Source organism: Mesoplodon densirostris, chromosome 7, assembly GCF_025265405.1.
Source record: "Mesoplodon densirostris isolate mMesDen1 chromosome 7, mMesDen1 primary haplotype, whole genome shotgun sequence".
NCBI classification, from domain to species: Eukaryota; Metazoa; Chordata; class Mammalia; order Artiodactyla; family Ziphiidae; genus Mesoplodon; species Mesoplodon densirostris.
Genome location: NC_082667.1, coordinates 116,708,513 through 116,724,888, shown reverse-complemented (window position 1 = coordinate 116,724,888; position 16,376 = coordinate 116,708,513). Strand labels below are relative to the sequence as shown.

At 43.8% G+C, this 16,376-nt stretch overlaps 2 protein-coding genes across 7 annotated transcripts in view; one reads left to right on the top strand and one right to left on the bottom strand.

Annotated features, from left to right (window-relative positions):
* The first annotated feature begins 7,177 nt into the window (after window positions 1-7,177).
* MSANTD2 (Myb/SANT DNA binding domain containing 2) overlaps window positions 7,178-16,376 on the top strand; it is a 29,260-nt gene continuing 20,061 nt past the window's right edge. For 5 of the 6 annotated variants that reach the window (XM_060105083.1, XM_060105082.1, XM_060105089.1 and 2 more), the window contains exon 1: window positions 7,197-7,718. In XM_060105083.1, coding sequence (XP_059961066.1) covers window positions 7,209-7,718 — 510 coding nt within the window. In that variant the 5' untranslated portion in view covers window positions 7,197-7,208. Of the gene's footprint in view, window positions 7,719-16,376 lie in introns of all 6 variants that reach the window. The other variant, XM_060105081.1, reaches the window with a different exon arrangement.
* LOC132493246 (endothelial cell-selective adhesion molecule-like) lies at window positions 15,023-15,617 on the bottom strand. Its single transcript, XM_060103574.1, has 2 exons — window positions 15,401-15,617; window positions 15,023-15,231 (listed from the first exon to the last, which is right to left on the bottom strand). Exons 1-2 carry the CDS (start codon window positions 15,615-15,617, stop codon window positions 15,023-15,025), a joined length of 426 nt encoding a protein of 141 aa, XP_059959557.1.

Genomic DNA, 16,376 nt, shown 5'->3' with positions numbered 1-16,376 from the left:
CCTGAAGCAGCCGACTGCCTCCAAGGTGCCATGAAAAAGAGCAGTCTATTATTCTTGATTAACAAAAAATAGTGTAAACATCTCTCTAAGTTAATTCATGTACTACATCATTTTTCTTGTCAGAATAATATTTTATGGAATGAATATAGCAGTGTTCATTTAACCGGTATCTTACTGCTGGGTTTATAGATCCATTCTAATTGTTGGTATTGCACACAGTGTAGAGGTGAACCATCTTGTAACTGAATCTGTGTGCAATCTTGTTTTCTCAGTATACATTTCTAGAACTGGAATAGCTAGATCAAGGGGTTCTTATGTTTTTTGAAGATTTTGTTATTTATTAAAATTGTTCTACAGAAAATTTCTCCCAGTTTACATTCTGATTAGCAGTGCAGAGAAAGCATCTATTTCCCCAATCTCTTAAGTAGGTATTATAAAATGCTTTAGAAATGGAAATAGCTTTCTTTTTTCTTCTGAATACAAAAAGAACTCATGCTTATGCTATCATTTAAAACTATTTGCAAATTGAAAGATTAAAAACAATATTTCATTCTTTTAATTTGTATTTCTTCGATTGTTAATGAAGTTAAACACTTTGTCAAGAAAAATATCTTTAGTCCCACTTAAATAACATTAATATAATGGATATGTAATAAATGTGCCATGATAGTATTCATAAAACATCATTTGAATATTTGGTATTCACATGGTACTTTGCTGGGTATTACCTAAATATGTATAGAAGAGTCAATCGCTAACCACTAAGAAATCACAGTCCAAGAAAATCAACAGTCAGTCAACAAACGTTTATTGAGTGTCTACTATTTGCCTGGAACTATGTTTTTTTATAACAACTTTTTTTTTTTTTTTTTTTTTTTTTGCGGTATATGGGCCTCTCACTGTTGTGGCCTCTCCCGTTGCGGAGCACAGGCTCCGGACGCACAGGTCCAGCGGCCATGGCTCACGGGCCCAGCCGCTCCGCGGCATGTGGGATCCTCCCAGACCGGGGCATGAACACGTGTCCCCTGCATCGGCAGGCGGACTCTCAACCACTGCGCCACCAGGGAAGCCCTATAACAACTTTACTGAGGTATAATTAACATACAATGAACTGTACATAGTTAAGTGTACAATTTGATAATCTCTAACATATGCATGCACCTGTGAAACCATCACCACAATCACCTTGTTTCCCATCTCTTAGGTTCACTCTCCTTTGTTTTCTGATGTCTTTTGTCTTGAATACCACTGTTTCATATATTTTGTCTGGTTTTCTAGTTATTCAAGGGAGGAGGGTATATCTAGTCCCTGCTGTTGCATCTTGGTTGATGATGAAAGCCTGCCTGGACTATTCTACATGCTGGATCTAGTAGAGGGAACAAAATGGACAAAATCCTTGGCTTCAAACAGCCTACATTCTAGAGGGGGGTGGCAGACAATAAATATATGAAAAAACTTAAGTTGCATAAATAAATGATTTCATAAAATGTGTGTCAATAAAATAAGATGGTAATGTGATAGAGATGCAGTAAAGGTGTCTCTGGGGAGGTGACATTTGAGGAGATGACTTATGAGAAAGAGGCTGTCACTTGAAGAGCTAAGATAAGAGTGCTCCAAGATAAGGATATATGACAAGTCCAAGGGCCCCCAAATAGAAATAAGCTTGACTTACTTTATAGGACAGATACAAGGCCAGTGCAGTTGGAATGTATCTGAGACGGGAGATGAAGTTGGTGTGGTAGGTAGGCTGAGCTTAGAGTAAAAGGGTCTTGTAGGTCAGTGCTCCAGTTACCAACTGCTGCATAGCACAGAACAGCAATCGTGAACTATGCTCATGAAGCTGGGGGTGCCTGGGGTGAGCTAAGACCCTTGCTAAGGGTCTTGTGTGGTTGCAGTCAGGTGGTGGCTCGGGCTGGGGTCATCTCAAAGCTTCTTCATCTCCCTGACTAGAGCCTGGGCTGTTTAGACACATAACTGGAGGATGGAACATTTCTGGCTCCTGGGCACCCTCTCTCTTTCTCTCTCTCTCTCTCTCTCTCTCTCTCTCTCTCTCTGGTATCTCCACATGGACTTAGGGTAGCCCAATTTGTACATGGTGGCTAAAGGTTTTCAGAGCAAGTGTATCAACAGAAACTGGCAGAAGCTTCAGGGTATTTCCAAACCTAGCTTTGAAGTCACACAATGTCACTCCCACCACATTTGGTTCGTCGAGGTAGTCACAAAGATTCACCCAGGTCCAAGGGGAAGGAACATAAATTCTTATTATTGGAAGAGCATCACATAATGTGTGGATATGTTCTTAAATCACCACACTCATGACAAAGAGTTTGGATTCTATTTTTACAGTGGGAAGCCATTGGTGGGTTTTTAACAAGGGAATGATACGCAATGATTTACAATTTTAAAAGACCAATCTGTCAGGATTATTTAGATGCAAAATCAGCATTCAAGCACCAATCCCATTATTACATACCAGCAAAAACAATTAGAAAATAAAATATGAAAACATAATGCCATTTACAAGAGTGTTTTAAAAATACCAACTACATAGGAATAAATCCAACAAAAAATGTGTAAGACCTTAATGCAGAAAACTACAAACATTTTTTGAGAGAAACTAAAGACTAAATAAATGGATATACTATTTTCCAGGATTGTAAGACCAATTACTATAAAGACGTCAGTTTTTCTCAAATTGGTCCATAGTTTCAATGCAATAGCAATCAGAATACCCACAGCTCTTTCTGTAGAATTTGACAAGCTAATTCTAAAATGTATATGGAAATGTGAAGGATTAAGAATAGCAAGCCACTCTTGAAGAAGGAGGAGGAAGAAAGGAAGAGGAGGAGGGACTTTCTGTACTTGATATAGACTTATCCTAAAGCCAGTGTGACCCACTATTAAGGCAGTGTGATATTGCCACAAGGAACACAAATAGAAAAATGGATACATGGACCAATGTAACAGAAGAGCCCAGAAATAGATCCATGCACATATGGACACTTGATTTATGTCAAAGAGACATAAATGCCTTTTTTTGGCATTGCAAAAAAAGGAAGGAAAGGATGGTCTTTTCAGTAAATGGAGTTGGAGTAATTGTGTATCCACATGGAAAGGAGGAAGGAAAGAAGGGAGGGGGAGGCATATACTCTGCAGAAGTACTTGCACATATGCACTGGGAGACATGTACAAGAATGTTTGTAGCAGCATTATTCATAACATCTTAATTTAGAGACAACCCAAAGATTCAACAGTAGGATGGATAAATAAAATGTGATATGTTCATAAAACAGATGATTTTACAGCAACAAAAATGAATAAACTGCAGCCTCATAGAGAATAGATGAATCTTAGTTAGAAACATAATATTGAATGAAAGAAGCCAGACACAGAATACATGTGATTTCATTTCCAAAAAATTCAAAACCAGGGAAAACTTTTAGCGATGTATAATCAAGTGATAAAACTATAAGGAAAGGCAGGTCAGGATAGTGACTTTATGAGGGAGATAGGGGTTAACATTGGGAAGGGATTGTAGGGTAGGGCTTCTAACGTGCTGGCTATATTCTATTTCCTGTCTTGGGTGGTGATTATATAGTATTTGTTTCATAATTCATATAGTAGTTGTACATGTACGTTTTATGTACTCCCCTATATGCACGTTATATTTCACAAGAAAAAAGTTTTAAAATACCAAGTTCACTCTGGCTACTGTGAAAGCAGGCAAGTATGCAAGTGGGAAGTCCAGTTGTCCAGTAACGACATGATGGAGGCTTGGACCAGGGTTGAGAAGTAGTCAGATTTAGGAAATAATTTAGAGGTACAGGTAACGGGACTTGATATGGAATTTGAAGGGCAAAAAGATAAAGCAACAAACACACAGACAGTCATAAAACACAGCAAGAGAGTATGCAACAGAATTAACTAAGCTTCTGAAAGAGAAAACATTAATGTGAAGTGCTAAGTTGTGTGAATGGGTATTAGATGGAGGACTTCTGTCCAACAGATTAGGGAAGGCTTCATAGAAAAGCTGGGAAAACAAACACTTGACTCAGATTGTGGAGGAAATGGATAAGGGAGTAGTGTATATTTTACAGGTGGAAGATTTGTATTGTTGTGTACTCTTTTGCCCATTATTATATTTTTGAGACCTTTCATATATTAGCTCTCAAATAAGATTTTATCTACTTATGACTACCCTTTGGATCCACAATAAAAGGTGTAGCATATCACTTCAATCATAGTAGCCATTCCATAAGTCTTGATTAAACCATGAAGTCTTGAACAAGTATATCGCACAACTTCTGGAACCCAGGAGCGGCCACAGGAAGCCAACACGATGATCACATGATCCTGGTGGACTATACAGCAGTGCCTCTATACTATGGAACACATATTAATAGCTTTTACATTATTGGCTTCGTTTTAACTTCAGGGTGTTAACAGAAGTTTTATTATTTTACTTTAAAAATATTTTTAAAATAGATTTATTTATTTATTTTTGGCTGTGTTGGGTCTTCTTTGCTGTGCACGGGCTTTCTCTAGTTGCGGCGAGCGGGGACTGCTCTTCGTTGCGGTGCGCGGGCTTCTCATTGCAGTGGCTTCTCTTGTCGTGGAGCACGGGCTCTTGGTGTGCAGTCTTCAGTAGTTGTGGCATGTGGGCTCAGTAGTTGTGGTCCACGGGCTTAGTTGCTCGGCGGCATGTGGGATCTTCCCGGACCAGGGCTCGAACCCTTGTCCCCTACACTGGCAGGCGGATTCTCAACCACTGCGCCACCAGGAAAGCCCAGAAATTTTATTTTTGATACAAGATTTTGTCATTGGATAGACTGATGGGTGTGGGAATAAAGGGGGGGTATATAGAAATAATGTCTAGAAACAGAAGTTTGTGGGAAGGGAGACTTCTCAGTCAACCCACTTCATCTAGGAAGGCTTCCTGAATGAGTCAAAGTTGATTTGAGAATCATCCAGAATTAACAGTAGAAGGAGGGAGGATTTTTTTTTTCAGGCTTGTGGTAAAATGAGAGCGGGAGAAGCAATGATTTTAAAACTCCTTGGAGGGCTTCCCTGCTGGCACAGTGGTTGAGAGTCTGCCTGACGATGCAGGGGACACGGGTTCGTGCCCCGGTCCGGGAAGATCCCACATGCCACAGAGCGGCTGGGCCCGTGAGCCATGGCCGCTGAGCCTGCACATCTGGAGCCTGTGCTCCACAAAGGGAGAGGCCACAACAGTGAGAGGCCCATGTACCGCCAAAAAAAAAAAACAAAAACAAAAACTCCTTGGAGTTTCTGATTTCATTATGATTCTAGGCATGTCACTCCTTTTCATACACCGATGACATTAAAAAACTTACTGTTGGGCTGAATGATAGTGAATTTTACTTTGATAGGTGTTTGAGCTTCCACTAGAGCCCTTAAGAGAATTGGAAATGAGAACACTGAAAACCAGAAGTGGAGAGAAAGCGACAAAGGGAAGATTCTATTAATGAGAGTACAGGCAAAGGGAGATGACAGTAATGTTCACACATGTTTATGTGAACCAGGCACCATTCTAAGGGTTTTATCTGTATTAACACATTTATTCTCATGACAATACTGTGAGGTCATCCTCGTTATATAGATAAAGAAACCAAGGCCCTGAGAGGCTAGGGACATAAGTTGGCTGAGGTTGCAGAATTGGAATTTGAAGCCAGGTATTCTGACTCTGGAATTCATACACTTAACTGAGGTGCCAGACTATATCTTTTATTTATTTATTTATTTTTGGAAGGATGTGAAATATTTTTGTTTTTAATTTTTATTGGAGTATAGTTGATTTACACTGTTGTGTTAGTTTTAAGTGTACAGCAAAGTGAATCAGTTATACTATATCTTTTTCTTAGAAAAAGAGGAAGAGATAGCATAAATGTTGGAATTTCTTTGTTTCTTCATATTGCTAACATAAACTACAGTGACATTTTAATATGACATACGGAGACAATTATCTCCTCTACTTCAACCCTATTGCTTATTCCTTTGGCTTTCCAGTGACAACAACCATGTCATTCTCTGGAGTGATTCTGAGTTTAAAATGTAGCTGACCTCAGCTCTATTTTTTTTTAAAAAAACCTAAAATATATTTGCTATTTAAAAAAACATTGCATAGCTTATTCATATTTGAACAAAAAAATCAGCTGGGGCCTTCAAGTTAAAGATCCAAGATAAACAATTAGATTTTTGGTTCTGAAGAATATTGAAATACCTTACAGCGATGTATTGGACTTGGGGTGTTCATGTGCATTAAACTGCAGCATGTTATGGAGGGCTCAGGCGCGATTACCACTAATTACCGGAGGTCACAAGCGCTGTCATAACTGGCAGTCTTCTTTTTAGCCTCCTTACACTTGAGAGCATGAAACACTGTGGGAAAAACATGCAACTTCCAAATTAGGGCGGATGGAGAATGGTATTGTAAAGTAACTTTTCTGCTGAGCTCGAGAGTTCCTACCTCTTTAAGTTGTAGACAAACAGTGCAAGCGCAAAAAAGACATCTAACTATTCTACAAATCGTCACACCCACCCAGATTAACTAGAAAATAGATCAGAACTGGAGTAAGAGTTGCTCTTCAAATAATGCGCTTGGATTTCTTGAAAAGCTACGCCGCAGGAACTCTAACCCTGGTCCCCAAATGCTTTTTAAAGTCTTCCCCAGAAACCCTCCCCCTGCAGCCTCGGCGCCTTCCTAGCTGTGCCCTGCGCAGGGCTCCCCAGCCTCCGCCCTGGACGTCAGCCTCTGCACCCCGAGGCCAGTTCCGAGTGGGGAGCGGCAGAGCGGAGGGAGAGAGGCGAGCGAGCGAGCGAAATGGTCAAGTCCTCCTTAACTCTGGGCCCCCTCGCGGGCCTCACCCCTCCTCCCAGGGGTTGAGATTGGAGAGGAAGTGGGAAGGCTTCAATCGGTTCCTCACACCAGCGCCCTCATGCCCCCACCCTACTCTTCGGCTCGGGGCTTCGGCACGCCTCACCGCCGCCCCTCGCCCCGGGAGAGGAGCGGGCGGCGCGGCCGGGCTCGCGGTGAGAGGCCTGGGGCGGCAGGCGGCCTCCGCGGGGCCGCCAGGGCCCGCAGCCGTCCGCCCGCTGGAGAGCCAGGCCCGAGGGCAGCCCCGGAGTCCGCGGCGGCCGGATGCGCGGGCGCGTCACTTCCGGGCGGTGCAGCGGCGGCCGCTTGGAAAATGGCTGCGCCCTGTGGCTCGGAGCTGCCCGCCAACTCGCCGCTAAAAATCCCGAAGATGGAGGTGCTCTCCCCGGCTTCGCCTGGTGGCCTGAGTGACGGAAATCCATCGCTGTCCGACCCTTCCACGCCTCGGGGTGCCTCCCCGCTCGGGCCGGGCAGTGCGGCGGGCTCGGGGGCAGCGGCGTCCGGGGGTCTCGGGCTGGGGCTGGGGGGCCGCAGCGCCGCCTCGTCCTCGGTCTCCTTCTCCCCTGGTGGCGGCGGTGGCGGAGCTGCGGCAGCCGCCGCCGCCGCCTGCCGGGGCATGTCGTGGACGCCGGCCGAGACGAACGCGCTCATCGCAGTGTGGGGCAACGAGCGGCTGGTGGAGGCGCGGTACCAGCAGCTGGAGGGAGCCGGCACGGTGTTCGGCAGCAAGGCCCCCGGGCCAGCCATGTACGAGCGCGTGTCCCGGGCCCTGGCCGAGCTGGGCTACGAGCGGACCCCGTCCCAGTGCCGGGAGCGCATCAAGGTAACCGGCCGCCCGGCCTGGGGCAGCGAACCAGAGGCAGAGAGAAGGCGGGGAAGCGGGCCTCGGGGGCGGGGGCCGGTCTGAGCGCAGGGCTCCCCTCCGGGGCCCGGTGGGCGATTCGCATCTCCTCCGCCTTTTTCTTCTCTCCCTGGGAAGGGGGCTTTTTTCCAGATGGCCGCCAGCCCGTAGGTTTCCTGAGTTTGAAGTTGGGCGTGCCTGCCGCCGCCCCTCTTTCTTGCCAATTGAGGATGTTCTTGCGCTCTGAAGTTGGTAGTTTCTCATTGTGCAGCGGGCGGCGGTCCCCGTGCTGCCCGCGCCTCTCGCCCCCACCGCCGGGGCCCCTCGCTTTGTTCCAGGCCGGGGGCTCCTAGGCAGAGGCTTACCGGCCGGGGCGGGATGGAGCAAGGGTAGAAGAGCGGGGCCGCTGAGCCCCCAGTTTAGGAATTTTCAAGTGAGTGGCAGGGGCAGAGCCGTATGAAAGGCGCCGTCGGACGATGGCCTTTGTGTCAGTCGTCTTGCTTCCGACTTGAGCTTGCTTCAAACTCGAAGGGCGACCAAGTCTTGAGATGCTTTGGAGAATTGGAAAGGCTCGGTTGTAGCCAGATAGTGTATTGCTTTCGTGGAGTTAGGAGCACACAGTTAGCCTGGCTGGTAGTTGGTCTGGAATTTGGAGTGTGATGCTTGCAGAGTTAGGTTGGTTTGAGGCCCTGCTATGTTTCTGACTAAACTCCTTCTTGAAAGCCCGTGTTCCCCTGCTTTAGCTGTTGTGCCGGCTGCGGTGACAAGTAAAGTTCTCACTGTGCATCTGGCCATCCTTGTGTACCTGAATGTTTAAATACAGAGGCTTAATTTGAGCTAGAAATTTCACCTCCAGCCGGGTTATCGTTTTGCTCTTCCTACTGACTTTTAACCTAGGAGTTCAGATTTGTAGTCTTGGCAGATACGGAGTTGTTTTTTAGGTAAGCTGGTTCCCTGTTCACAGTGTCTGCTAAAAGATTCTGGTAGGATTCTTTCTCCCAGTTTTCACGGAACTCCTTCTTGTTCAGAGTTATAGTATCTGTGTGCTTCTTTTCTGGCAGGGATGACACTTTTTTGGGAACTCCTTGTGGGGTAGAAACCCAGTAAGAACTATCATACTCACACTAGAGAAGGAGATTGCTCCAAAGTTCCAGAGATCCTGGCTCAAGTAGTGTTCATCTGAGGACATTGTTGCTTAGAAAATTTGGTCCAGAAACCAAGATATTTCAAACCTATTAACTATTGTTCAGGGAATTTGACACCCATTTCTCAATTACAAAATTAAATTGGTTTACCTGATAACATGTACCTCTGGGTTCCATCCCCTCCCCTGCCTTTTTTGAACAAGGATGTCATTAAAGTGATAGTTTATAGGTAGGATTAAAGTAGTAGCTAATAGTAGCCGCTGTTCTCTGAATCTCATTTGTTGTTCTGTTCAAGGTGAAATTTGGGGGAGAGTTTTTGCATTGTACTGTTTAGCATCTATCCATGAACTTTTCTTGAGTTTAGACGTGCACTTTAGGTATTTGTAATTGTTTTAGCTTTATTGATATTTGTCCATAGAAATTTACCAATCAAAAGGAAAAAGAGTCTTATCCAAAACTCACTGCTTATAAATCTCACTGATTATAAAATTGTTTCTCAAATAACCAGGAAATCTTTAGTTGGGTTGCAACTTTGTCCGGTTATGAGAAACATAACCTAAAGCAAGGAAAGGAGATTAAGTGCCTCTGAAGAATTTTTAAAAGAGGATCGTCTTATCTGTCTCCAAACAGATAATATCAAATTGACCTCAAGCTCTTAGACTATTTTGAGACTATATAGATGATGGTGGCGGGTTCTCTGATCCACAGCAGCAGTTGACAAGGAGGGTAGATAACTGTTATTTTGTTTTCTTTTTTAAGTGCCCTCCTCCTTAAGTCTGATTTCAACCAAGAAACCAGACTTCTTCATGAACAATGTAGGTCTTTCCTGCCGGAATTATAAGCTCCGTAAGGACAAGTTCTGGTCTCTCCTATTCACAACAGTATTTCCAGTGCCTAGCACATAGTAGGCACTGGATACATATTTGTTAAGTTCACCAAATAAACTAAGTCTAGAAGGAGAATTTTGGAAAGTATAGAAATCTAGAGCAGTGTTACTCAAACTTTGACCCCAAAACATAGACTTTGAAACCCAATTTGAAAAAACTGCATTAAAAACTAAGCTCTGTCCCTCTAGGAGGCTTAATATGAATGTAATCTTAAGCATAGAAGGACACGTAGTCACTGAAATCATAGCTTTACACAATCATGAGGTGGATGTCCAAGTACTCCAGATTACATTTATGAAAATAAAAACACAACCTTAGAAAATTCTCAGAGAATCCCAAACCCCTGAAACAAATCTTTCGATCCTAGTTTCAGAAATGCCAATTTAGGGCTTCCCTGGTGGCGCAGTGGTTGAGAGTCCGCCTGCCGATGCAGGGGACACGGGTTCGTGCCCCGGTCCGGGAAGATCCCACATGCCGCGGAGCGGCTGGGCCCGTGAGCCATGGCCACTGAGCCTGCGCGTCCGGAGCCTGTCCCCCGCAACGGGAGAGGCCACAGCAGTGAGAGGCCCGGGTACCGCAAAAAAAAAAAAAGCCAATTTAGAACAAGTAATTCAGAAATCTCTTTCACCTTGTGTTAATGAGAACTGCACAAAGAAATTAAGTAATCCTTTTTGCTTTAGAATTTGCAAAAGAGAAACAAAGTAGTGCAGTAAGATAAGGACCTGGAAAAACATCTTGTGTAGGCTAATGTAGCTCACTTAAGTGTGAACTCATGTCAGAGGCTCCCAGGGAAGGAACACCACGTGCGTCAATTACATTTCTGGTCAAATGTATTTAAATATCTATCAAAATTCAATTATGAAGACCCAGTAAATAATTTCTTCTAAATTTGAAAGGAAGCATGATACATAGTAACTTCAGTTTTTCCCTGAAACTTTCCCTTAATCATAGTTTCAATATATTGATGTAGCAGCCTTCACCTCATCGTATGAAGGCAACAGCAAGCTGAGTCCTATCCCAGCCTCTTCGTGGACCACCTTCCTGAGTAACCTTAAAGCACGTCACTTCCCTTCTCTGGACTGTGCCTCAGTCCTCTTATCTATACAGTGAAAGTATTAAAGTTTTAAATATTGAAATTGAATTAATGACTCTTGGATTTTGCTACCAAAGTACTATTTTTAAATACTCTCCAAGCGAATATGTATATTTCTAAGCACACAGAATTTTAACTTAAAGTCAGATATAAACATTTTTTTATTGCTGCAAAGACTTTCATTTTGAAGTCTGACATGTCCTGTTATTGGTATTTGTTCAGCCATTTGGATAAAATGGATGTGTTTGAGACTGCCTTGCTACACGTTATTGTTTTGTTCTGAAGTTTTGTTGCTTTTTATTTGTTTGCCAGAAGAAAATTAGTCTGCTAGCAATTTCAGCTTAATTTTGGAGTCAGATAAACAAATAGGTGGTTTTCTGTTCTTTTCTGTAGACCTTGTCTTCATATCTCCATTCGCCAAATACTTCAGTGTTTACTGTCTGATAGGTGTTAGGACGAAGAAAAGAACTGTAATGTACAGTCCGAGAGCTTACAGTGCAGTTGAAGTCTGTAAACACACATCCAAAGTTAAAAAGCTGTACAAGACAACACAGGGGATAGTATGCAGTGCAGTACTTGATTGAGTGTCGAATGACAAAAGCAGACAATAAGTGTGATAACTGCAAAAGGAGGGAGAGATCTCAGCACAGTCCATACTGTAGTAGTTGAAAGACCTATCTAGACTTGGAATTCATGAAAGCATTCACTTCTGAGCCAGATGCTGTATTCACACTTCAGTCAGCTAATCTGATGCACTGCAAAACCCATTCTCAGGTCCCGTATTTTTGGGTGTTCTCCAAAAATTTGCCTCTTGAGGGTTGGCTTTATGTCTTTGAAACAGGTGTGTACTTTTAGGTCTCCCTCAAGTTGAAATGCAAGGTGATTGTATGACCTGAAAAACTTGTCTTTGCTGGATCAATGCCAGTTGCTCATCAGGTAAAAGTGGTAGGGAGTCTTCTGCCTAACAAACAAGATGATTAATCTTTTAGGGACTTTGCTTAGACCTGTTCATCATAATTCATCATAATCTTTGGAACAAATATTGTACTTTAGCAGACAAATCACAGTATAGTATATGTGGTCTTCATTTTAGCTATCAAGACTTGTCATTATTTGTCTGTGAGAACCAATAGGGCAAAGATAACTTGGAGCCCAAAGATACCATTGTCCCTGTTTAAGCATTTTAAGACTCTCTGTATCTCTGAGGACTCTTCTCTGGTGTTTGCAGACAAGACTTTCCTTCTGCATTATCGTTGGAAGATTTTCCAAAAATACGGTATACCACTCAAAGAGTTCGTAAGATTTAGTGAGATTTGTCTCCTTCCATTTCTGTTGTTCTAAAGTCATTGCCACCAGAAAGCTTGTGTGTTCCAGTGTTTTTGTCTGCTTATGAATCTGACAAAGGCTTGATATGTATCCTAAAAGAAGAGACCATCCTAGACTCCTAGCCATACATTTATATTTAGGCTTTCAGTTTTGGAGGTAAGGGATCTAGTAAGCACATGTTAAAACTGTCCATGAACAGGCAGGCATCTGAGTTTATTTCCTGGCGTATTGGGAAGTCTACTGAAGAGTGGAGTGAAATATTCTGGATCCTTCATTAAGAGGATATATAAAAGGAAAAAAAATTAGAAAATCCATAGTACAAAACAGTGTAGTTCAATAGAAATTTCTGTAATGATGGAAATGTTCTGTATTTGCTGCAGTTCGGTGTGATAGCCACCAGCCACATGTGGCTGTTGAGCTTTTGGAATGTGGCTAGTGTGCTTGAGGAACTGAATTTTTAATTATATTTCATTTTAATTAATTAAATTTTAAATAACTACATGTGGCTGCTAGTGGCTACCATATTGAACAATGTAGGTAAAAAGTTATTATTCAGAATATTAAAGAAGTCTTTATTTTATGAAAGGATTCTCTTGGCTACACATTCAAACCTCCAAAAGGAGCTCAAAGTTTCTTCTTCTTGCCCTCCCTGTCTCTTTACCCCTGAGTAGGAGGAACCCCGTAGAAGTCAAGAGATATGGTCCACCATCATAGGAAGAGGAACTTTTCCTGTAAGGAATAAAGTATTATAACCTCAGTTGGCTGGAGCAAACCATGTCATATTCTTGGTTCTCTAGGACAGTGCTGTCCAATAGAACCTTCTGTGGTGATTTGAGTGTTCCGTGTCTACACTCTCCAGCAGCCACTGTGCAGTAGCCACTGGCCCCAGGTGGTGATTGAACACTTGAAATGTGACTGTGAAACCAAATTTTTAATCTCAATTTTAATTAATTTAAATTTAAATAGCCATATGTGGCTAGCTAGTGGCAATTATATTGGCCAGAACAGCTTTGGAATAATGGTGTTCAAACTTTTCTGCTTATGTACTCCCCAAAGAGTTTTGAAATCCGTGCACTCTTGAACATTTTAAAGCTGACATTAAAATGTTTTCATCATATGTTTGAAAGTTTATGGGAAATTAACAGGGTATAGGACATATTAAATCTAGTATAAGATGAGTAAGATGAGAATTGGCTGTAAAATTTATTGAATAATGTACTCTGAATCTGAAAGATTCACCCCAATTCTTATCTATAGGTTTTATCAAATGTACCTTGAAAGTGTTGATGATCAGACAGTATTCCACTTACATTTAAAATAAACAATATCACTAACCTATATTCCTTTGGCTATTCTAAATTCAGCAGCCAAGCTGCATGCCTAAAAAATACATGCAAGACTGAGAATGACAGGAATCCCTAAGGTTTAAGGTGCCTTGATCAGTCATTAAAAAAAGGCATATAGGTACCACAATTAAAGACCACTGCTTTAGAACTTTGAGCATCTTTTCGATATCCTTCTTGGCAGATGTAGAGGGCCTGGGCCCTTGAATTCCACTGCCCATAGGAAACAGGAGAGAGGTGTGGAGCTTAACTCTTGGCTGAAGTCCAAGCACTTAGGGGAGGATTTGGAAATCTTACCCATTCCCTATCATCAGATTCATCTGACAGATTAATCACAGGGTTTCTTTAAATACTAAGGTCTGAAATAAGGACTTCACTTTTTAAAAATTATTCACCAGCAGATACTCGAGTGCCTCCTGTGGGAGGCCCTGGAAATACAGCAGTGTACCAGGTACTGCCAAGGCGTCCGCCTTCCGGGGCAGGAGTCAGGCTGCTAAAGCGCCAGCACTGTGACTACGGCCCGGGTGTTGTGTGGACATTAGGCCCATGGTGCTGCAGGCGCACACAGGAAGGGCATGTCAATTTAGGCTTTCAGGAAGTGGATCGCGAAGGTGAGGGGGGACTAAATTGGGCAGAAGGGAAGAGAGATGGATCACTAGTTGGGGTAAAAGCCCAGAGGCAGCATGGCCTAGAGTGGTGCAAACTGCAGATACAGTAAAATCTATTTTGTCCAAGAATCCAAAGTTGGAAGCATCCAAATAATGCAGTTCCAAAAATTGTAAGTGATCAGCTGTTTAAAAAGGCATGCCTTTCAGTTGAAGAACAGTTTGCCGTAGCTCATGAAGGTACGCTGTAGACACCATGAATGACTGTTCGGTGGTGTCCTCAAGGTCCTTGTCAAAGGGTGGGGCCGATAGTTTTGGGTTAACTGCGGACATACCAATTCTAGAAATTTATATGTTTTGATAAATGACTTTTATAGTTTGAATTGCAGTTATGCAAATATCCATTATCTATCTCATTCCTTAATTTGTATACTAGAAAGAAAAGCAAAGCAATGCATCTTTCTGAGCAAACAACAAGAAGAAATATATTTTACCCTGTGGCCTAGTACTCACATAACATACCTATATGTGCATAAATATATACATGTATATGTATAACTGAAACACATTTCACAAAATAATAACAATGCTTATATAGCATTTGCTATGTGTCATCCACTGTTCTTAGTGCTCTACAAATATTAACTTATTTAACCCACATAATGACACTGTACTTAACTGTGCAGTACACTCTGGTATGTTCCACGCTATTTGAACGCAGATCTTCTAGCCCCAGCGCCTCTTGAGTAACCTAAGTCTGCAGTGCAGCACGTGCCGGCACCTGGCAGGGCCTCTTTCTCCAGCCCCTCCCCACACCCTCCTCCTCCCCCCACCCCGCCAGTGCTTTTCAGCATTACCTCCCCTGGCACCCCGGCCCCTGTGGTACGTCATCTTTCCTCTACCCCAGCCACACTCTCAGTGTCTCCAGAAGGTCCCTCACCTAAAACAGGTGCAAAGAAGACCTGGGAGGATGGGGGCGACCGCACCCACTGGTATTGGGCAGCGGGCTTACTCCTTGGGGACTGGCAGCTCAGGGTCACGTTGGTCCCCACGTGGGGCACGCCCCGGAGGCGGCAGGATGGAGGAGCTGGAGGAACTGGGGGAGGAGAGACAGGTTAAAAACTCACATCCGGGGGCCAGCGGCTCCCCCTCCCCCGCTCCCACACGCGGACCCCCTGTCACTCTGTTTGCCCCTCCCCCAACCTTCACACTCAGTCATTTGGGGGAGAGACCTGCCCGACCTCCCATGGGTGCCTCTCACTTACCCAGCACATTGAGTTCTAAAGTCTTGCTGCTGTGACCTCGAACAGTGCCTTGACTGTCTTGCAAGTTCACGGAACAGAGGTAGGGTCCGGAGTCTTTCTCCTGGAGGCCCTGCAGCCGCAGTGACACATTCCGGGAGGGCATGGGGTAGACCAGGGATGCTCCAGCTTTGCTTGATGTGACCCCACTGATGTGCGCCAACACCTGGTGGGCGGGCATCACACCTCCCCATTATTACTTGTCTGCTCTGTGCCCAGGGCTCAGCTAGCCCCGCTCCCCCAAACTGGGGGTCTTCAAATGCCCCTCACCTGCACCACCCCCTCTAACCTCTACCAGCTCTCCATTCACCCCGGTCTCTCGAGCTACCGTCTCCCCGCCCGGGGTGTTCTGCACCAGAACAGGTCCTGTTCCCCCGGACGCTGTCTCTTCATCTCCCACTTGGGGTGTTTAGAAAGGTGCCCACACCTCATTAAAATTGCCCAACGTACTAATGGGCCAGAACCTGCAGTTAGATAAAAGAGGAATGGAAGAGAATGAGGTGAGATCAAGTTGAGAGATCATTGTGCTACTTTAGACTTAAGGTATCAAAACTCCAGAAACATCATTAATTTGGAACAGGTCATGTCCCAGGTATTCTGGTGAAATATTTTATACTGTGTAGTTCTAGACAGCTGGAGCCTAGGGTTTGAGGGAAAGGGTGAAAGGAGGTGGGAAGCAGTAAGAAATGAGACGGGAGACATAAACACGAGGGCAGGTGAGGGGCTAAGGAGTTTGGACTTTATCCTAAATTATCAAGGAATTTTCAGCTGGGGAGTGACATGGTTCATCTTAGGTTCCAGAACTGGCTGTAAGGCGGAAAATGAATTGGAAAGGGTGAGACTGGAAGCACAGAGACCATTTAGAGTCTCCTTGCAGTGAGCTAGACAGGAGGTGAAATAAAGCAGTGGCAGTGAAAATGGAGAGAAGAGAACAGATTTC